A 22,374-nucleotide genomic window follows, 5' to 3' on the forward strand; every position below is an offset into this window, starting at 1 on the left:
ACTGCCAATAATAGAAACATACCTATAAATAGACATTATATACCAGAATCGACATTATGCTAGACTTCTCATTCTTTGCATTTTGCTAATGTTCAGTTCGTGTCCGAAACTTTTCAGAAGCGCACGCGTCATTCTAGGCAATTCTACGCCTTTTGTACCCCAGTGAAAAAGTTCCTGCACACACCAGGATTGCGTGCGTGAGCAAGACACAAACTGGATACTAAGTGCCATAGTGCTTGCGTGTGCTCAGTGGCGTAACTAGAACGATAATTGGGAGGGGGGGTGGGTGAATATTCATATACATTTCTTATATAATAACTAATTTATTTTGGTAAAAATAAAAACGCTTTTGTTCAGGCCTGTGCAATTCCTCTTGCTGTCTTTATATAATGACTGGACTTTTAGCTGTTGAAAAGAATGTTTGCTTGCATGACGATCTCTACTACGAACATGTCTTGTCAAACAGTCGGTAGACGGAAAAAATAATATATTTCGCAAAAATTTATTCAAGTGCGCATGCAGGAGCGTTATTGGCATAGAGATCTATACAAATAATTATATCGACCTTCTTTAATTTTCCTAATACTACTATCAAGTGTATACGTGAAATATATGTTATTATGAAGTCATGCAACGTCATGCTTGGGTCTAATATAATTTAAGTAAATGGAAATGCTTGAGAAACGTATCCTATGTATAGAGATAAACACAAATGTATTTTCTTTTTACCATTATGACCCATACCGTTAACACTGTTTCATCTTAAAACTTTCACCTGAATGTGTTATGATATAATTCAATACCAGTGTACAGAGATGCATGCACAAGTCTTTGCAGGTGCACGTATCATTAACATCTTAACATTTCCGACAACGTCTTTTCTTTGACGAATATGGCTGCGGATGAAAAGAGCAGCCAATTTTTAGTAGCGAATATATTCGTTCACATTACACGTGTATTTCTAGATACCGAATAACAGTTCTTTTTAATTTAGAAATCCTTTCTTTGAACACCTTCTCAGATTTGGTTAAAAAGCTTAAAAAATCAATAACTTTGAATAGCTGATGAACTGAGACAAGTAAATTATAATAAGAAATGTTATTTTGGAAGTCAAGATACTCGCCTGTAATACAAGGATCTGGACAAATATGATACTGAAATTCGCCGCTTTTTTAATCTCCCGTTGTCAATGAGGGCATACAACATGATGGGGCATAGATATTACCATGCAGTTTTTCAATTTCCATGCAGGTTAAAGTTCGCCATTATAAATTATATATATAGATATAAAATATTGCATGTGCATATACAAAATTTTTTACGCAGAAAGAGGGTTATCTATATCGACATTATTTTTTAATTTAGGGACGAGAATATCAAGGTCATCAACGTAAGTAAATATTGTTTTATAAATTTTTAAAATTTGCGTAAATGATGAAAATGTGATATAATTAAGCCAATAAGGTCAAAGGGCACCAAATTCAAATGTGTCTTTGACTAAAGTATTTTTCATTTACCGTTTTACAGCTTATCTGCGTCGATTGCATAAAGAAAAGGTAAATCTGATTCCCGAGTATTCATATACCTGTCGCAAAGGCCGATTCTCGATTGTTCATTATTCACAAAATATATGACATGTTTTTTTCCTTCAAATCCCACGCGGCGAGATGGCCGAGATGGCATATAATATGATGTCAATAAGTGTACTGCGTTGTATCATTGTATTATTACCTATCTAAATTATAGAATAATTTACATGTTTATAATTTAATAATTTCGTTTTTCGATTTCCTAGGCTTTCAAAGGTCCGTCTTAGCAAAGCTAATCAGCTAGACACCCTCATAGATAAACACGAAGAAGCTTTATCCATATTGCGCGTTCTCCTAAGTGCTACCGGCCAAAGGCGTAAATAACGATCGAAAATATCGCTGAAGATATCATTCCAAATGGATCGAAAGTAGGAATCAGAGAAGCAATAATTTTGCATGTCAATTCCGTGTTTTAAAGAAATATGTTAGCTTGTAAGGTATTAATTTGAATGAAATAAAATATTGAACCGATGAAACGTATATACTGTGGTGTGTAAATTTAATTGCGACTTCGGAGGCATTGTTCGCCAGCCTGTGAATACATGTAGATTTTATGTCATTGGCATTGATTAAAACATTTCTTCTAGCAAATTGGCGAGACGGCTGATGACTATAAGTTATCTGTATTCGAAAGCTCGCAGAAATTTTCAAATACCCCGAAATAATTAACGTTGTCTCAACCTTGATATCCAACGTTATCTTAACGTTGGTTGAACGTTGTTCAAACGTTGTTCAAACGTTGGCCGAACGTTAGCGCCAAACGTTGGCTGAACGTTTCGTTAACGTCTGACATTAGGTTATATGAACATTGAGTTAAACGTTGTACGGACGTTGTATTAACGTCGCGCTGTAACGTTAATCCTAACGTTAATACCACGTTCCTACGAGTTCACAAAAAAACGTTTACCCAACGTTAATCAATAACGTTACCTAAACGTTCGACGAACGTTAATACAACGTTCATACAACGTGATTGTGCTAGCTGGGTTATCTATATCGACATTATTTTTTAATTTAGGGACGAGACAATCCGATATCAAAGAAAACATAAATAGACTTGCAGTTAATGTAAATATGAGGAAAATAAGCCAAAGAAAGCTACTATTGTAAATGTATGATCAATGCCCTTCTAGGACGTTGCGAAATGTTGCGGAAATTCATACTTATGTCTGAAAACTTCTACGTAAACACTTAAACGTATCTAAGTCACCGCCCTTGCATCACATGTGGCAAAAATAATGCCGAATCACAACTCGAAAATGTTCAATACGCATTTTTGTTCCAACGAATGCAATTCAAACAATATTGATGATGAGATTATGGTGAAACTTATCATGGTTTATCACATGACTGTCATTTGCATTCGACGCGATATTATGACTTCGTTAAATGGATCTATAATAAGCGATGATAAACCAGCCCGATGATATATGTAAAATAACCTTGATATCAAATCAGCTTGTATGTCGTGTAAAATCATCCGAGATGAATTTAAAATGAGAAGTATTTAGTATATTGGCAATTAGTCCGTTGTCAACATGCATCTAAAACTCTCTAGCATGCGAACAGCATAATTCATATACTCTTATATCTATATAGGCATTTTCTTATTACGGGCAGATTTTAAGGTTGTACTCATTATTACTCAGGCAAATTCGTTAATCTGGCGGCCATCGGAAGAACGCTACTGATCGATATTGTTAATTTACAGCCGAGACACTCGTATCCGACAGAGTGATGTGAATACTTGTATAAGAATAGACGTTTAATGTAATCATAAAGAATGTAAAAACACTTATCGGAAGTGTGAAAGTGCATTATTTTTGATATTTTCAGTACAACGGATGGCATATATACTCGCGTCAAAAGAACTCTGATGTATTACCGAACCGAAGTTTCTCTGAGAAGTTTTCAAATCATTACTTTTGGTCTACAAACTGAGGTAAGCTTCTGTTTGTGTTTAAATAAATTGCTTTATATTTGAAGTCATAGGGATCTCAGGTATGCCAGGTTACCACTATATATAAGTAAAGTATCCAAGATGAAAGAGCACGATATCAAAATTTAATAGAGCAATTTATAAAATAATGTAAATGAAATATTACAAAATTTGGATGTATATAAAGCTCGCTACACTTTGTTTCACGTCAGTTTCTTCTGAAACGATCATTCGAATTGTCAAAACTTAATTAATTTCATCTATACTAAAAATATGTATCTCTAAAACGAGACGCTTAAGCAGTACGCGACCACGATAAAAAGGCAAAAAGGCAGATTTAAATCTCTTTTTATTATTGAATTGTTAACTAAGCAGATTCCAATCAACCAAGTGAGAAAAAACCCCGGATTTTCAGGCAATTTGCTGCCGATTTATTCAAGAAACATATGTTTTTGCCAAATGTAGTACATTTCTTAAATGCGGTATCTTAAACAGAATCAAAATCTAACATACTTCATTTTCGAAATTATATAATTATATTCAACGTATAGCTAAATCCTGTCTCGATTTCGAAGGTTATAGTGTGAAAGTCGCCTTTTGGTTGGTAAAATTTAATGGCGATATTCATAACCTTTCAAAGGGGGCACATTTTAGGTCACTTGCCTTCATCGTATAGATGTTCCAAATGTGAGTTTCTAGTAAATCAAGCGAGCAAACGTTGTATGTAAGATGTACCCGTTGAAACCTTACAGCCAGATTCCGAGAGCAATATGCAACCGGGCTTATATAATCCGCAGTTTTCCTGATACGGCTTCAGTAATCAATTATAACCTACGATATAACAAAATCAGCAAATTCATGTCGTATTTTCAATCTGTTCTCTTTGGTTTATGTTATTTATCTATATGCATGTCTTAATGTTAATTTCTACAGATATATTCTCTGCACAAATGGATTTCCGTCTGAATGTTTGTCTGTTGTTGATACTTTTCGTGGCATTTTCTGTTGCTGATGACCGTAAATCTTCTCAAGGTAGGCCACTATTTTGAATTATAATTAAAAAAATAAAGCATGCAGTTGTCATAAAAATGCTTGTATTGGGGACAAGGGCATTTGGTGGCCGTATGCATGAAACGTTCACAGTATAATTGTCGAGTTACTCGCCCACAAAAAAATTCTCGATTTCTCTCACGATCACTCACTTCATATTGCTCACATACTTTCTATATCTTCTCATATTTCAGTTTCATGTACAGTTGTGGGCGGTGTGTGTATTCCTTCACGCGTCCCGTGTTCTCCAACACACACTCCATGCCCTCAATTTCTTTGTCCAGGTTTTCAACGTTGCTGTTGGTATGTATTATGACCAATTTTTTAACCGAATGACAATACTATTTTAAAAGAGAAATTAAACTTGACAATTTTCTCGTAACACGGAGAACGATATATACCGCAAAAAACAAAGTTAAAATGAACATATTTATTCGAATTCTGTGCGGGTTGTGGGGTTAAATGATCCTTGTTTGATTTCAATATTAGTTTAACGAAAATCTTTTTTTTAGCCCATTTTGAGGTAGAAAATGAAGCTGGAATAATCTAATTAAGCTGTTATGAAATGTAACTTGTCCAGTTTACATTGATTAATAAAGAGGTTGATAAAAAGGTCCAGTCTATTATTTGAGTGAATAACCGAATTTTTTCAAAAGTTACATATAGCTACTGATTTATGATACTCGATTTTAAAATGCAACAAGACGCCTGTTCTGGCGTTAACTCCGGCGTGGCGCGCACGTGCCAGTCTTCAATATAAAGCTTCCGAACATAAACAATACAGTTCATATTCATTTAGATGCCTTGCGAACCTAAATGTTGTTCGATCGCGAAATTCAGAAGCACATCGTACTTTAAAAAGTTTAGAAGTTCAATTGTTCAAAAATGTAAATAAACGGCATGATACATTCGCTTTGTCTTACACTTTGCTTTTGGAATTCGCGCTTATATAGTTTATATATTAAATCTTCAATCCTGTGCAAACTATGACGAGTCAAAGCGCCCATACACGACCACATCATCTTGTTAAACGGCGAAATAGCAGCGATATTACTAAAATAGGACCAGAATCTACATGTATTAAATATATTCTTACCCCAATTCAATCTAAACTTAATCGAACAGCATGAAAACAACGGTTTATTTGTTCCTCTTGGAAGAATTGCCGTATCATGCGAGCGAAATCGAATCGCGCAACGAAAAATTAGTCAAAGCTGTGCACCACAACTCTTGGGAGACAAGACTGGGACATAGATAAATCCAATAAATCCAACGAAAAATAATATAAAAAAAAACTAAAAAAAAAACAAAAGCAAAACAAAACCGAGGCGAATTTTCAACTCCGTCACTGACGCCGGAGTAATTAACGCAACCATTTGGAGGACATTTCATCAGGGTGCAGAAGCATATACCACGAGCTTTCATTGAAAGACGTAAAACTTAGCATCATGCATACCTTCTGGGAATCTTATATAGTTTTTTCCCTTATTTTTAAACTTTGAAGAAATCTAGATTCTTAAAACGAAGTATTATTATGTAGAATTTTCAATGTTCAACGAAATCAACAAATTTTGTGTTCGAGTAATATGATACTAGAAATACTCAAATACATGCTCGTTTGATAATAGCTATTCTGTGCACCATATTATAGTGTGTGAGGACTTTTATGTTTATCATGCAAATGTTCTTCATCAAAAGAAATGCAAAAATGACTCACCTCTTCATTTTTGGAATCATATATATCAGATGTAACTTATCCCGTGAAAGGAACTCACATATGGTTTCTGTATCTCATACATTAGCATGTATCTCCGACAATAAAATTAATAACTTTTGCATGCTCTGTTAATTCAGTCTGTCGTATAACACAAAAGCGTCTTTGAACTGCGTTGATCATTCTAGAGTGGTATTTTCTTCACAGAGATACATTCGAACATGCAGCTAAAGCCACAACAAAGGCTTTTTTATTATATATATAAGTATATTTTTAATTATGCTTTCGTGTTCGATATCGGAGCGCCGATGAGTAACGCCCTCTCAAATTAACATATACTTCGTTATTTTAAGATTTTGTGTGTACAATCTTGCTAGAATGCCTATATTCGTCCCTAACTTAGCAGTATATATACATAAACCGGCTGTTCGTACGATATTATTAATTGCTAGCTCAATACATGAAATTACTGTATTCCTTAGAACACCTTCTCAAATTCGGTTAAAAAGCATAAAAAAGATCAATAATTTTTAAATAGTTGGTGAACTGAGACAAGTAAAGTATAATAAGAAATGTTAATCAGGAGCTCGAGATACTCGCGTGTAATACATGCATGTGAACGAATATTAGATACTGAAGTTGGCCTCTCTTTTGATCTCCCGTTGTATTAGTCAATAAAAAAAACATTGTCGGAAATGTTAATACTACGTGTACACTATTGAAACAAATAGCTAACTATTGTAGTCCATATGAATTTGGAGATGAAAATAGTGCTTTATATAGACCTAATATACTTTATAGATAATAATCCTGTGTCTATCTGTATACGTATATATAGGATATTATTCCTTATTGAACAATTTTAGCCATTCTGTGCACCATATAGTGTCTGAGGACTTTTATGTTTATCATGCAAATGTTCTCCATCAAAAGAAATGCAAAAATAACTCACATCTTTATTTTTAGAATTATATATATGGTGTAACTTAATTATCCCGGGAAAGGGACTTATGTTAGACAGTGTTCATAATAATGTATTTTATGTTTATAAGTTAAATCTATGGCGTCATTACTATAGAGCATACCTGTTCGGGAGACTTTCGTTAACCCAATGAACTTCGTAGGAACTTCGGAACCTCGCGGAAAAACACATGTTTTATCCGGTTTTGGTGAATTTTCGTTTTGATCTTTGGATAATCTTTTGTAAAAGCTTTTGTACAACATTTTTCTTATTGAAATATATTATTTATTGTTTTTGTACCAATCGTATGGGATAATTTGCGAGTTCTAAGGAACATTTGGCGATCCTGCCAGGACGTTTAGCAACCTTTTTTACCGTATAAATGCGTATCGTGCGAAGCTATTGAAATATGCCGTTGGAAGGTGAAAATGCCGAACAAAGCGACGCGGTTAGTTCGAATGATTCGGGAGCTAAAGATCAGGAAATCGAAGGGAAGATCTTGGAACTAAAACGTAACAAAAGGGCGAAGAAAACAGCGACCACAAAGGTACGACACAATTGTTACGCAAAGCTTTATTGTGTTTAGAGATATGCATATAAAAATATAGCTGTAAAAATAGGAATATCAAGAGCATGACAGGGATTAGTGAGTGATTTTTGCCACAAGACGCCTGAGTAAATATAATTTTCGGCCGTTAGCAAACATTAATCGCCTTTCCCTTTCATGTATGACATATCGTGGGATTAAATAAGTAATAAGGTGAAAATATTTATAATCCTCTCAGAACTAATACCTGGATAAACAGTCTTAAGTCTTCACTAATCTTAATGACCGCATTCTTTAAAAAAGTGTGCGTGCTGTAGGCCATTCAAGTTCTTATGTCAATCAATTGTGTTAAAAATGTTGCTCGGTCAAGCATGTAATAGATTACGTCATCAAAAGTTCAATTCGATAAAATAAGAGTGAAAATAGTTTAAGTTGAAAGATATTGTTCACAGACGTATTGTTTGTAAATTTTACTAGTTGTTGATGATAAACATTTTAAGTTGTGAACATTTTTAAGTATTGATCGATTGAACAGAAGACCAACTCGACTAGTGCGACAACGCCTTAAACAAACAAGATATGAGAGCTGGAACGAGCTTCTAAGACCAACCCACATTTCTAACTTACAACGCTGATTGGTTGGATAAGGATCAGCCCACTCTGGTTGATGACGTCTGCAAGTTTCCCTCAACCGTTACTATAAAAAGGCGTGCACAACACCCCAACCTTCAGTGGACTAGCGGAGTAAAAGGCATGTGAAACGTTAGGAAGCTCAACCTTACAGGACAGACAACCAAAACAAGAACTCAAAACGACGAAGATCAGAAGATCAAGTGAAGAGTAGAGAATCCAGAAAAGAAACTGAACATTATTGAACTTTAGTAAAACCATTGCAAAGATCTCCTACCTCGCGTAAATAGAAAATAAAAGCTACTTAACACAATGTTGAAAAGTTGTGTGCTTCGAAGGGTGAATTGAGCGTAGTCGTAGAAGAGATTGAGAGAGATATCGCAGCACTTTTGGGGTTATTAGAAGTAACATTGGATATAATGGACGAACTAAGCCTTGTTTATATAAAAACAAATGATCGTGATCATAAAGAGGCAATGGCAAAAGAGTCTGACTCTTTCGAAGCCGAGATAAATGAGTGTATTAGCAAGGCTGAGTCGATTATTAAGGACAATTTGAGCAAGAAGTCAAATCGAAGTACTATAAGCGCGACCGGAGGCGTGGAAGCGATTGTGTCTACCCATTCACAACAGGGGCCTGAGTCCAATGTGCCTTCGGGGGCAGAGGAAAGGGTAACAGTCACGAGTCGTCTAAAACCCCTGAAATTACCAGTTTTTGATGGGAATAAGATCATGTTCGAGGATTATTGGGCGTTATTTGAAAGCTTAGTGGACAAAAGTACTGAATCTGCAAATGTCAAGATGGCTAGACTGCGGCAAAGTCTCACAGGGCAACCCCTCGAAGCAATTAGAGGGCTTGGTGTATCCCGGCCAGAATACGAGGAAGCGAAAGAACTTTTGACAACAAAGTATGGTGGTCAACGTAGGCAGCTACAAGCATACATGGACCAACTTGAGAGTATGACCCCGCTCAAAAACAACGATATTAATGGATTTGAGATGTTCTCAGATCTTGTTCGCGTATCGGTTGTGAAGTTGCTGGCAGACGGTAGAGATGGCGAGTTAGGGGAAGGGAACTTGCATAGTTTTGTTGGTTAAGAAGCTCACGGATAGGCAGGTGGAAAATTATAACCGGTGGTTGGGGGAAAATACGAAGACGCGATCTGTGTTGAATCTCCGGGATTGGTTGAAGTGTTATAAGGTTTTTATTTCTTCTTACGCGAGGTAGGAGATCTTTACAAGCTTTTACTAAAGTTTACTAATGTTCTCTTCTTTCTCCGTTCTTCTCTTCTCTTCTGATTATTCGTCCTTTCGGATCTCGTTGTTTTCTGTTCTTGTCTTCTTCGTCAGTTCTGTCGTTGAGCTTCCTAACGTTTCATAAGTTAATCTTTACTCCGTCAGTCCACTGAAGGTTGGGGTGTTGTGCACGCCCTTTTATAATGAGGGTTCAGTGACTCTTGCATACGTCATCAACCATAGTGGGCTGATCCTTATCCAGCCAATCAGCGTTGTACATGTAATCAGTGGGTTGGTCTTAGAAGCTCGCTCCAGCTCTCATATTTTGTTTATTTAAGGCGTTGACGCAGTGGTCGAGTTGGTCTTTCGCTTAATCGATCAATACTAAAACTTGTTCACAACTTAAAATATTTATCCCCAATACTTAATAAAAATTCAAACATTACTTCTGTGAACCCTATTTTACGACTTAACTACATTTACTACAACTTTTAATCGACTTAAGTTTCTTGTGACGTAACTCTTAAAATGCTCGACCGCGCATTATAAAAAACACATTTGATTGACATAAGAGCTTCGCAGCTGCCTCGAGCATGCATATTTTCAATTATGAAAGTTAAACTTGGCAACGACATACGACTGTTGATCCAGATGCGCACGTTCTGACAGGATGATTGATATTTTCACCTTACTACTTTATTGAATCCCACGAAATGTCATGCATGAAAAGAAATGTGATTAATGGTTGCGAATGGGCCGAAATTATATTTACTCAGGCGTCTTGTGGCAAAAAATTAATCACTAATCCCTGTCATGCTCTTGCTACTTCTATTTTTATGGCTATTTTTATATGCGTATCTCAATCACTATGAAGCCTTGCGTAACAGAAGGAAGAGGTTCGAATTAAGATAGAGGCTGCTGAGATGGTGCATGGGATTGAGGATGGCGGTGACAGAGGCGGTAGAAGGATTGAGGGTAGTCGTGGTAGATGTGGTTTCAGGACGGGGGACAGAAATAGTAGTCGTTCGTTTTTCAGTGATGGCGTAGGAAGTAGCAAACCACCCTGTGCTTTGTGTATGGGAAACCATGGAGTGTGGGCATCTCGATGGACGGTTGCAAAAGAAAAACATCTGTGTTTTCGGTGTTTGGCCAGTAACCATACGGGAAAGTTGTGCACGCGGTCAAAGGTGTGTAATATTGATGGGTGTAAAAGAAACCATCATACGCTATTACACGATACACTACCGAAACCGCAAGACGGCCAAGACAGAACCAATGTTGAACCACGGGAGGGGGAGCATCAACGTACCCTTACATCGGTAAACGAAGGCGAAAGAATGGAGACATTGTCACTGCGAACAGTTCCCGTTTGGTTAAAGGCTAATAAGCGGAAGATAAAGATCAACGCGATTTTGGATGATGCCTCAAACGAAACCTTTTTAAATGAGGAAGTTGCGGGAGCACTCGGGTTATCTGAACCATTTGAGACTGTGAAGGTACATGTTCTGAACAACGAAGTGGAGACTTTTCAGTCAATGCCAGTGAAACTAACAATTGAGAGTGTTGATGGTCAATTCAGCAAAGAAATACAAGTAAAAACTTGTCCAAAGAAGGTGACCGGAACGCATAAAGTAGAGGACTGGGGTAAAAGCAAAGGGAACTGCCCTCATCTAAGGGAGTGTGAATTTGCCAAACCTGCAAAAGATGGGCTGGTAGACTTACTAATCGGTGTTGACAATACGGAACTGCATTATTCCAGAGCAGATGTCCGGGGCAGTGTTGGAGGTCCAGTTGCTCGACTAGGTCCACTCGGGTGGACTTGCATAGGGGCGCCAGAAGATCGCAAAGTTGCTGGACCTAGGACTCATGTTATACGAACCCACCTATTGGCTAATCCAGTCAAGATTGACAATGAAAGTGTTTGCTGTGATGTTGACCAGTCTATTAAACGGTTTTGGGAAATCGAGAGTTGTGGCACTGAAGCTTGTGAGACTAAGATTTACACTGAAGAAGAAAATGTAGCCCTAACGCTGGTCAAGGAATAGTTGAGCTATGATAACACTACACATCGATATACTGTGGGAGTTCCGTGGAAGGATGGTCGTCCGAAGTTGCCAGATAATCGCGAACAGGCCACATTCCGTTTGTGCAGCACGGAAAAGAAGTTGAAGAAGGACGAATTTCTACAAAGCGAGTACCAGAAAACTATCGACAGGTATATCAAGAAGGGGTATCTAAAACGTGTGTCTAACGACGAAGAAATTCCGCCAGAGGTATGGTATCTACCGCACTTCCCCGTGGTACGAATGGATTAAACTTCGACAAAGGTGCGAATCGTGTTCGATTGTTCTGCAAAAACGGGCGGAGTTTCGCTAAACGACGTGATTCACGCAGGTCCAAAATTACAACAGGACCTGTTTGACGTGTTAATTCGTTTCCGTCGAAACCCAATCGCGCTCGCGTGTGATATCAGAGAAATGTACTTACAAGTTGAGATCATGGAGAACGACCGACGTATGTTTCGAATCTTATGGAGAGACCTGGACAGTGATCGGGAACCTGATGTTCTCGAATTCAGCCGCGTAGTCTTCGGAAAGAATGCTGCACCAATGGAATGCCAGTTCGTTATTTAAGAAAACGCCAGACGGAACCAAAGTTCATATCCAATGGCAGCTGAAACAGTGTTAAAATCCACATACATGGATGATTCAATCGACAGTGTTGATACAGAAGAAGAGGGAATCGAGTTATATCAACAACTGGATGGTTTATGGAGCTTAGAAGGTATGAAAGCAAGAAAGTGGATATCAAATTCTTCCAAGGTCATTTCAGCTACCCCAGAGGAAGATCGTGCAACTGAATTCAATCTAGGTGGCCAGAAAGATCCTGTAGTAAAAACACTTGGACTTTCGTGGAAGAGCAAAGAGGATGTGCTATCCATTGCTACTGCGGAAGTACCACCAGATATATCGTTGACTAAACGGAATGTGTTGAAAAAAATTGCTACCGTATTCGATCCGCTCGGTTTTGCAAGTCCATACGTGGTTGTGGCCAAGATTCTCCTGCAAGAATTATGGACGAGAGGTTATGATTGGGACGAAGTTATTCTGGACGAAATTGGAGACAAAATTATGCAATGGTTCCAACAGTTGGAGAGTTTGGCGGGTATACGAGTTCAAAGGTGTCTTCGCGAAATGAAGAAAGTTGTAATGAAGAAAGTGATCACCTTCGTTGATGCATCCATCCAGGCGTATGGGACAGTGGTTTATTTATTGTGCGAGTATGATGACGGGACAGCGAGTAGCCGGATTATCGCGTTTAAGACTAAGGTCGCACCATTAAAACCTATAACGGTGCCAAGGCTGGAGCTGATGGCCGCGATACTTGGTCTTCGTTTAGCACAGAACATTATTCGTACTTTAGAAATACCAGTCCAGACGGTATTGTTCTTCTCAGACAGCAAAGATGTGTTATGGTGGGTGCGAGGTTGCGGGCGTGATTTCCGACCGTTTGTGGCAAATCGTGTAGGAGAAATACAAATGGAAACTGAACCATGGCAATGGCAATATGTACCAACTGAGCAAAACCCAGCAGATCTGTGCACACGGGGAGCAAGTCCATCTGAGCTCAAGAATAGTCCTTTGTGGTGGAATGGACCTTCATGGTTGCTCGAAGATCAGGCTAAGTGGCCAAAGATGGATGTCGGAAGTCGTCCAGTTAAGTTGCCGGAAACGAAAGCTTCAAAAGAGGAACTCAAAGAAAAGGGGAATTCGACTTTTACCACTCGGCAAGGCAGGTGTTCAAAACAGCAGCCGACCGAACAGCAGATAACGAATGACGAATGGCAACTCGACTCGAAACGTTTTTCAAGTTGGATACGACTCGTACGGTTACACGCCAGAGTGAAGAGAGTAGTGCACAACATGAAGAACGGTGCTGAAAAGCATTGCAGCAAGGAACTAATTCCAGACGAAATCCGAGATGCGGAGGAAGACATCATCCGTCAGGCGCAAAAGGAGGCTTTTGTAGAGGAATATGCAATGTTACAGAAAAAGAAACCTGTCTCACAACGAAGCATTCTGTCCAAGCTTAACCCCGTACTCGATGAACAAGGAATTATTCGTTCGGACAGTCGCTTGAGATATGCAGAGTATCTACCCTATCATGTTCGATTTCCTATAATACTACCTAGAGGCCACTGGACGACGAAACTGATTGTCAAATATCATCACGAGATGGCGAATCATGACGCAGGCACCAACTTCGTGTTATCCCAGATTAATCAGAAATACTGGATTATCGCTGCCCGTGAAGAAATCAGAGAATGGGAAAGAACCTGTAACGAGTGTAAGAAACGCAAGAACAAAGCAGCAACGCAGATCATGGCTCCTTTACCCTCAAGACGGACTCGCTTGACATACCGTGCATTCGACCAAGCAGCGGTGGATTACGCTGGACCCATTCAGACTATCCAGGGCAGGGGAAAGAAACGACTAAAGCGTTGGTTGTGTGTATTTACATGTACGGCTACGAGGGCCATACATCTGGAAGTGGCGTTTGGTTTGGACACTGATAGTTTTCTCAATGCTTTCGAAAGATTCACGAGCAGACGAGGAATACCATCGGAGATAATAAGTGATAACGGAACAAACTTCGTGGGGGCTGTTAGCGAGTTAAAAGAGTTGGCGAATAAGTTGGACAAGGAAAAGATTCAAAGATTTACGGCGCACAAGAATGTCAAATGGGTTTTCAACCCTCCTGCCGCCCCACACTTTGGTGGAGTTTTTGAGAGCATGGTGAAGACAGCAAAAAGAGCATTGTACGCGGTGTTGGGAAACAGTGACGTAACGGACGAGGAGTTAATAGACAGATTTAGATAGAGGACGGGAACGTCAAGAGTACGTCAAAATATTGCGTGAGGTCTGGTTCGAGGACGTCGCCGTGTTGTTGACAAAAAGAGATTTAGATTTTTATATAGGACGTCAAGAGTACGTGGAATATTTTTTTGGTTTGGAAAATGCATCTTTATTACCGAACACTTGTGTGAATAAATCTATTTCAAGTAAAGGATGATGAACAAAAGGTTTACCATAACAGAGTTTTTAAAATATATAATGAAAGCTATATATGTATGTTACGAACTATTGCGTATCTACGGATTGTCAATGAAACTGAATATAATATATAAAAACTAAACATTTACCAAAAAATATTTATTTTTATTTCCATGTTACCTATAAGATTGTTCCCAAAGGTGTTTTTAAAATAAAATTTTAGTCGTTAAATAGCGTAATGCTCTCGTGATATTTGCTGTATTTGTTTTTTATCAACCGGTTCATGACAATTTGGACATTAGTTTGGACAAAATGAGTTTGCAATCTGTTCGTGATGCTTTAGTTTTTACGCGAGCTCAACGATATATATCTGATGCTGAATTTGTTTTATTGTACGATTACAACTGGTCAAAACCGCTATTCCCTTATTGGAAATTCGAGTCTTTTAATGTTGATGCTTGGGATGACGAGGAATGCAGGACTGAATTACGGTTTGCCAAGAAAGACCTACCTTTACTGAAGCAGCTGTTGGGAATTCCTGAAAAAATCACATGTCAACAAGGCACAACATGCTCTGGGGAAGAAGGTCTGTTTATTTTGTTGAAACGATTTGCCTATCCATGCAGATACACCGATATGGTAAGCCGGTTTGGGAGGAATCCAACAGAATTGTGTCTGATCTACAACAAAGTGTTAGACTTGGTGTATGAGCAGCATCATCACCGCCTAGAGAGCTGGAATCAGCCTTTTTTGTCTCCAGAAAAGCTTCAAAGTTATGCTGATGCGATTCATAACAAGGGTGCCCCACTTGACAATTGTTTTGGCTTTGTGGATGGGACTGTTCGCCAAATTGCACGACCAAAGTACCATCAACGAACTATGTACAATGGTCACAAAAGGGTGCATGCAATAAAATTTCAAAGTGTAGTTGTGCCAAACGGTCTGATTGCAAACCTTGCTGGACCCTTCGAAGGTAAACGACATGATAGCACTATCTTACATGAATCAGGTCTTTTAACAAGCCTGGAACAGGTTGCCTTCTACAATAACCAACCCCTCTGCATATATGGTGACCCTGCCTACCCCTTGAGAGTCCATCTACAAGCACCATTTAGAGATAGGGAGCTAACACCCGAGATGATTGAATTCAACCGAGAGATGAGTCAGGTGCGAATCTCTGTGGAGTGGATGTTTGGAAACATTACTAAATATTTTAGATTTGTTGACTTCAAAGCACTCATGAAGTTACATTTGAGTCCAGTTGGAAAGATTTACTGTGTTGCTGCATTGTTACAGAATGCTCACACATGTTTGTATGAGAACCTTGTTTCTCATTTTTTTGGTCTTCAACCACCATCAGTTCATGAATATTTCTGGCAATGAGTTGTGACCTAATCTATAGTTTGTTTACATGAGTTATGCCAACTAGCCAATTGCCTATATTTTTATATACTTTTATATACTATATGTATATATATATTTTATATACTTTTATATACTATATATATATTTTTATATACTAGCCAATTGCCTATATTTTTATATGCATTTTGTCAAGAAAAATCAAATAATTTATTTAATATTGTTCAAATTGTTAATACACAATGTAATTGTAAATAAATTTTGTAACATAAAAATTTATAAATATTTTTTATCTTCTTAGGATATAATAAAGTTATAAAATGTCTGTTAATCAATGACACAAAGTACCATGCATGCATGTTCTTAATTTATTTTTTAAGCATGTTTGCCAACATTTGTGTTTGCTGCTGCTGCTGCTGCATTAAAGCCAACATTTGCTGTTGTAAAAAACCAAATTCTTGCTGGTGCTGTTGTTGTTGTTGTTGTTGCATTTGTAATTGCTGTTGTAGATGTTGCTCAGATAGCTTCATTTGCATGCTGAACTGTTGCTGACTCTGTTGCATTACCTGCAAAAGTTCCAAATGTTGGTTCATTTGCATCTCCACATGCTCCCGTTTTTCTGCCTGCTTTAACTCTCTCTCTTCTTTTTCCAATTCCACCCTCTGCTGCAACCACTCCATCATGTCTCCAGATCTTCTTCTCCTCTGAGGTGGACCACTCTCACTTGTCATTCCAACCCTTTTCTTTGTTTCCCCCAACCTCTCCATTGCTCGTTCCCTCATCTCCAATGCCTGCTCTCGTTCATTCTCGATCCTCTGACTTCTTGCTGCACACTCTGTTTCCATCTGCCGATCAGTCTCGTCCTCAATATTGATTAGTTCTTCCATCAGTTTTTCATACTCCGTCATTTCTTCACCACCTTCCCCTGTAGCTCGCTCTTCTTTAGCCATTTGGGCGCGATATTTCTTTGCCGCCAAACTGTAGCGCTCTCTGACCCCCCTCAAAGTGACTGCCTGACCCAAAGTACTGACATTATCAGCTACACTTTGCCACCCCAGACCACGTTCTCTTGACCTTTGCTTATGTGTCAGAACACCTAGAGCTGCCACTTCCTTCAAAAGTATTAAGTCTTTGTCTTTTGACCACACCATGCTGGACCTAAAAAATATTTTACACTTTCAACTGAAATTTTCATTTATTACTTAAGCAGTAGTGAGCAAACTATGGGCGATATTGCTGAATAAATAACCAACACTTGGGGCACAGTGGGAGCTAAGTGCATTGGCATATTAAGCTGTATGTATATTGAATAAAATTTATTAAATTGTGCAGAGCTTTGATGTGTGTACAATACCTCTTGTTTGGGCAATCCTTCTTGTCTTCCATAGAGCAAATGGCACTTACTCAAAATAATGCTGAAAAAAAGACAAACGAAATTAGGAAATGTTGTGTCAAGAGTGAACAAATTATACTCTGCCTGTATGAATATACGTGAAAACGTAAACAATCTTTTTGAAAATCATGTTAAATGTTGAACAAAACCATGAAACGTCAACTGTTTTAAAACCACAAAGTCCACAATTCACAAACGATGAACATTATTAGTTATTGATGATTGTAAATGCGTGTATCTTTAAAACCATTCTGATGGATCTATAGTCCTGGGTAAAAAGTGTTTATCTCGATTCTCGACCTACTAAAAACACTGTGAATAAAATTACGCAAAATGTGCATAATTTTGTATGCTAATTAGTACATAATATTCAAAATAATGATAAAATAGTTGCTACCGCAAATTATTTTAAAATCATTTGTGTACGTACCTTTTTGATGCAAAAAAACCCCCAAAAAACCCGACGTCCTAAACACAACGTGAAAATTTGATTTTGGCGTCCTGAAACCTGACGAGACGACGTCGTCAACAAAACAACGCCAAATTTTCGCGCCATATTACGCGATCTTACGTACTCTTGACGTTCCCGTCCTCAATCTAAATCTGTTTAATCACCGCATGCGCCGGTGTGGAGAGTTTGATCAATTCGAGACTCTTAACATATCAGTCGGCAAGCCCACAAGATGACGTACCATTGACTCAAAACCATTATCTTCACGGTCAGGTCGGGGGATCCTTCGCTCCAGAAGTCGTTGACATCGAACCGTTTAATCCTCGAAAGCGATGGCGTAAGGTGCAAGATTTAATCTCTAGAGTTTGGTCGAGGTGGCTTAAAGAATACTTGCCCACACTGATCATGAGACCAAAGTGGACGGAAGTGGTGAAGGATTTAAAAGAAGGAGATGTCGTTCTATCTATTGACAAAGATCTGCCTCGTGGTCGTTGGCCTTTAGCACGAGTTGTTCAGACGTTTCCAGGGCGAGATGGCCACATTAGGGCGGCAAAAATCCAGTGCGGGAATAGAACACTTATGAGGCCGATCCATAAGCTGGTTCCCATAGAACATTAGAGCGTTAAAAAGATAATAGGAAATTCAGTTAAACGTTGGTTGACATTAATGTTTGTTAGAATAGTCACACTTCCTTTCCTCAGTGTGGGGAGGGGGGATGTTCGGGAGACTTTCGTTAACCGAATGAACTTCGTAGGAACTTCGGAACCTCCCGGAAAAACACATGTTTTATCGGGTTTTGGTGAATTTTCGTTTTGATCTTTGGATAATCTTTTGTAAAAGCTTTTGTACAACATTTTTCTTATTGAAATATATCATTTATTGTTTTTGTACCAATCGTATGGGATAATTTGCGAGTTCTAAGGAACAATACCCAATAGGAAGAAAGGTAGTAATTGTTAATAATAATTAATCAGTAATTAAATAGTGCATGAGATATATAGAGCATGCTAGAGATTTAAGGAATCGACACAGGTCGCTGAAGGAGCAACATCTATGTACGAAGTCAGATTTATTAGAGTTAAAGTTTTGATAACTAGAATTAAATAAAGTTTTGGAGTATAAAGTCAACGTTGTGAATCACTTTTGGCGATACGCGAACTGGCAAAGTAACCTAGCTGCACATGGTACGAGGTAACACTTACATATGGTTTCTGTATCTCATACATTAGCATGTATCTCCGACCATAAAATTATTAACCTTTGCATGCACTGTTAATTCAATCTGTTGTGATAACACAAAAGCGTCTTTGAAGTGGGTTGTTCATTCTAGAGTGGTATTTTCTTCATACAGACACACTCGAACACGCAGTTATAGCAACAACAAAAGTTTTTTTTATTATAAGTATATTTATAATTATGCTTTCGTGTTGGATATCGGAGTGCTGAGGTAACGCCCTCTCAAATTAACATACTTCGTTATTTTAAGATTTTGTGTGCACAATCCTGCAAGCATGTCTATATTCGTCCCTAACTTAGCAGTATCTACCTAAACCGGCTGTTCGTACGATATTATTAATTCCTTTGAATACATGAAATTACTTACGTTAATGAACACGCTATGGACTATAGATATATAAGATACATGATTATAAGGAACATTTATAACCTAATTTGTTATTAACTAATTTCTTTTAGTAATAAATAAAAACGCTTTTGTTCAGTCCTGTGCAATTTCCTCTTGCTGACTATATATAATGACTGAGCTATTAGCTATTGAAAAGAATGTTTTGTTTGCATGATGATCTCTACTACGAACATGTTTTGTCAAACAGTCAGTAGACGGAAAAAATAATATATTTCGCAAAAATTTTTTCAAGTGCGCATGCAGGAGCGTTATTGTATATGTTAGTCTTGCGGCCACAGGTTCTTTAGATATCGTTGCACACACCAGTATTACTCACGATTTGACTTCAACTCTTTACTTTTATTATAACAATATAACAACAATATGCAAGTGATCTACACTCCTATCGTATCTGACTTCGACTCACTTCTTTTCACACACGTGTGTATATGTTATCTGATACATGTCTGTCTCATCGAGTCTGGCTAATTAATGCGGCTTACATATTTCCCCCCCCCAAGATAAGTGTCGTCCCGTGACACTTGGAGATGTTTTTTTCTCTACTTATATAATAAACGCTAAATGTTGTACCATAGGGTACGTTGTTCTTTCAGAGACATGTGTCTCTCATGACTCTATCACAGCACAATACAAAACTTTTTTTCAAGGATCCTAATTTACGATAATCTACTTTGTTATCTTCGTAGCCAAAATAACACGCTGCAGCTTGTATTACCGTGGAATAACTGTCTACTTATCTCACGTGATAGCTTCTGGATACCGTGCATCCTAAAAATTTTGTGAAGGTTGAAAGCGTTTTTTATTTTTTTGGGTTTTTTTTATATCTAATACGAAGTAAAACAATTTTAATAACTAAGGTTCATGTTTTCTTGATACGGCATCGCTGGCTGCCCATACTCTGGTCGATAGTGGCTGGTTGATGGGAAGGGTATGTTGGGGTGGAGAAATGGGTAAGGTAGGTTCACAAGAGGTGGCTGGGTGAATGGATATGGTATGTTCACGGGAGAGGGCCACGTAAAAGGGGGAAGTGGTACGCTGGATGGCTGGGGGGGTCGGTAGGGTATGTTCACGAGAGGTGGCCACGTAGCCGGAGGAAGTGGTGGGGTTGTTGTTGTCATGTAGCACACATTTGCTGGGTCGACTTGGCCAGGTGCGTAGTACGTCAAGCGGTCAGGTGGATGCCTTAGTCTTCTTGTTCTTGACTGTTCAGTCTGTGGTGGCTCCGTCTCAACTGCGTTCTCCATTTCAGCTGTGTTTTCGTCCTCTACTTCGTTTGCGTTATTGCCTTCGACTACGTTCTCGTTTTCGACTACGTTTGCGTTTTCGTTCTCTACTACGTTGGCGTTCTCGTTCTCAGGGACACATACGTTCTCATTCTCGACTACGTTTGCGTTCTCGGGAACGTCAAGGCTTGTATCGCTGGGGTTTACGTTCACTACTACTTCGTGCAAGTCTTCGTCATCACAAGATAACTCTCCGCCGTCTGAGGTTGGATGAACGAGTTTCGTTTGTCTTTGGTTACTTGGCCTGGGTAATGAGGTTCCTTTGGTCTGATGGTCTTCTATTGGCAAGGAATTACACGGAAGAAGGTTTCTATGCAAAGTTCTTCTCCCCGTCCCCGTGCCTTCGGGTTTAACCTCGTAAACTGGACTTTCCGTACTCTTCCTTCGCACAACTACGTGTATGTCCTTTTCCCAGTAGGCTCTCAGTTTTCCCGGACCACCACGTTCACTTAAATTCCGTACTAATACTCTATCGCCAGGCTGTAGTACTGAGCTTCGAACCCAACGATCGTAATGTTTCTTCGCTTTGCCCCCTTTCTCTTTCGCCTTTCTTCCAGCCAACTGATATGCCTCGTGCATGGCATTTTTCCACTCTGACACGTACCGTGGGTAGGTTTTACAGGTGGTTGCTAAATTGGGATGAAGCAGCACGTCGATTGGTAGTCGGGGATGTCGTCCGGAGAGGAGAAAGAATGGTGAGTAGCCGGTTGTATCGTTCCGTGTACAATTGTACGCATGTACGACTTTGCTTACGTGGTCTTTCCAATGGGACTTTTGATTTTCAGGGAGTGTTCTAAGCATATCCAATAGCGTTCTATTGAATCTCTCCACTTGACCATTCCCTTGTGGGTGGTAAGGGGTTGTCCGAGAATGTTTCACACCGCAGAGTTGTTCCAACCTACCGAGGAGTTGATTCTCAAACTCTCCGCCCTGATCGTGATGGAATTTGGCGGGGAACCCGAAACGTAGCACGAAATCGTTGTAAAGCTTCTCTGCCACGGTTTTTCAAGCTTTGTTTCGGGTGGGGTAGGCTTGAGCGTATCGCGTGAAATGATCAACGATCACTAAGATGTACTCAAACCCACCACTCGACTTCTCTAGATGAACAAAATCAATAGATACCAACTCAAATGGCGAGGACGTTATAATTGGTTGTAGTGGGGCTCGTTTCTTCAGCCGTGGAGGCTTTTGTTTTACACAATGGCACGCGTTCTTTACGTAATGTTCAACGTCTCGCTGCATGTGGGGCCAGTAAAATCGGTCTCTGGCCAGATGTAGAACACGATCAGAACCGAGATGACCCATGTTGTTGTGGAGTTATCTTAGTACCATCGCATGATAATTTCTGGGTAGGACTATTTGGTCATGGGTTCCTTTATTCCGTCGTAATACTCCGTCTGAGCCAATTGACAGTTTCTGCCATTCATGGAAAAGCGACCGAGGTTGGTTGGTTCGCGAGTTCGCTCGCTGGCCGTGGGTCGCTTGTTTACTTTGACAAAGGAGTATACTCTACCAATAACT

At 38.9% G+C, this 22,374-nt stretch overlaps 4 protein-coding genes across 4 annotated transcripts; 3 read left to right on the top strand and 1 right to left on the bottom strand.

Moving 5' to 3' along the window:
- Nucleotides 1-8,703: 8,703 nt before the first annotated feature.
- Nucleotides 8,704-9,624, top strand: LOC114536126. The gene has a single exon (XM_028557477.1). It carries the CDS (start codon nucleotides 8,850-8,852, stop codon nucleotides 9,525-9,527), a length of 678 nt encoding a protein of 225 aa, XP_028413278.1. The 5' UTR covers nucleotides 8,704-8,849; the 3' UTR covers nucleotides 9,528-9,624.
- Nucleotides 9,625-10,571: 947 nt separating this feature from the next.
- Nucleotides 10,572-11,721, top strand: LOC114536124. Its single transcript, XM_028557475.1, has one exon. The coding sequence runs from the start codon at nucleotides 10,589-10,591 to the stop codon at nucleotides 11,708-11,710; it is 1,122 nt and encodes a 373-aa protein (XP_028413276.1). The 5' UTR covers nucleotides 10,572-10,588; the 3' UTR covers nucleotides 11,711-11,721.
- A 610-nt stretch (nucleotides 11,722-12,331) lies between these two features.
- On the top strand, nucleotides 12,332-14,545 carry LOC114536094. Its single transcript, XM_028557446.1, has one exon. The coding sequence runs from the start codon at nucleotides 12,332-12,334 to the stop codon at nucleotides 14,543-14,545; it is 2,214 nt and encodes a 737-aa protein (XP_028413247.1).
- Nucleotides 14,546-16,408: 1,863 nt separating this feature from the next.
- On the bottom strand, nucleotides 16,409-18,047 carry LOC114536125 (putative uncharacterized protein DDB_G0271606). The gene is made up of 2 exons (XM_028557476.1): nucleotides 17,436-18,047; nucleotides 16,409-17,239 (listed from the first exon to the last, which is right to left on the bottom strand). The coding sequence occupies exons 1-2, from the start codon at nucleotides 17,465-17,467 to the stop codon at nucleotides 16,450-16,452; spliced, it is 822 nt and encodes a 273-aa protein (XP_028413277.1). The 5' UTR covers nucleotides 17,468-18,047; the 3' UTR covers nucleotides 16,409-16,449.
- Between the last annotated feature and the right edge of the window lie 4,327 nt (nucleotides 18,048-22,374).

Source organism: Dendronephthya gigantea, unplaced genomic scaffold (genome assembly GCF_004324835.1).
Source record: "Dendronephthya gigantea isolate DGI-Jeju-01 unplaced genomic scaffold, DenGig_1.0 000130F, whole genome shotgun sequence".
Classification (NCBI taxonomy): Eukaryota; Metazoa; Cnidaria; class Anthozoa; order Malacalcyonacea; family Nephtheidae; genus Dendronephthya; species Dendronephthya gigantea.

Excerpts from the sequence above, each read along its gene's own strand:
- LOC114536094 (XM_028557446.1), top strand. The coding sequence starts at position 12,332 with ATGGCAGCTGAAACAGTGTTAAAATCCACATACATGGATGATTCAATC.
- LOC114536125 (XM_028557476.1), bottom strand. The coding sequence starts at position 17,467 with ATGGAAGACAAGAAGGATTGCCCAAACAAGAG. Across the intron at positions 17,240-17,435 it reads AAGGATTGCCCAAACAAGAG|GTCCAGCATGGTGTGGTCAA; the intron begins GTATTGTACACA and ends AATATTTTTTAG.
- LOC114536124 (XM_028557475.1), top strand. The coding sequence starts at position 10,589 with ATGGTGCATGGGATTGAGGATGGCGGTGACAGAGGCGGTAGAAGGATT.
- LOC114536126 (XM_028557477.1), top strand. The coding sequence starts at position 8,850 with ATGGACGAACTAAGCCTTGTTTATATAAAAACAAATGATCGTGATCAT.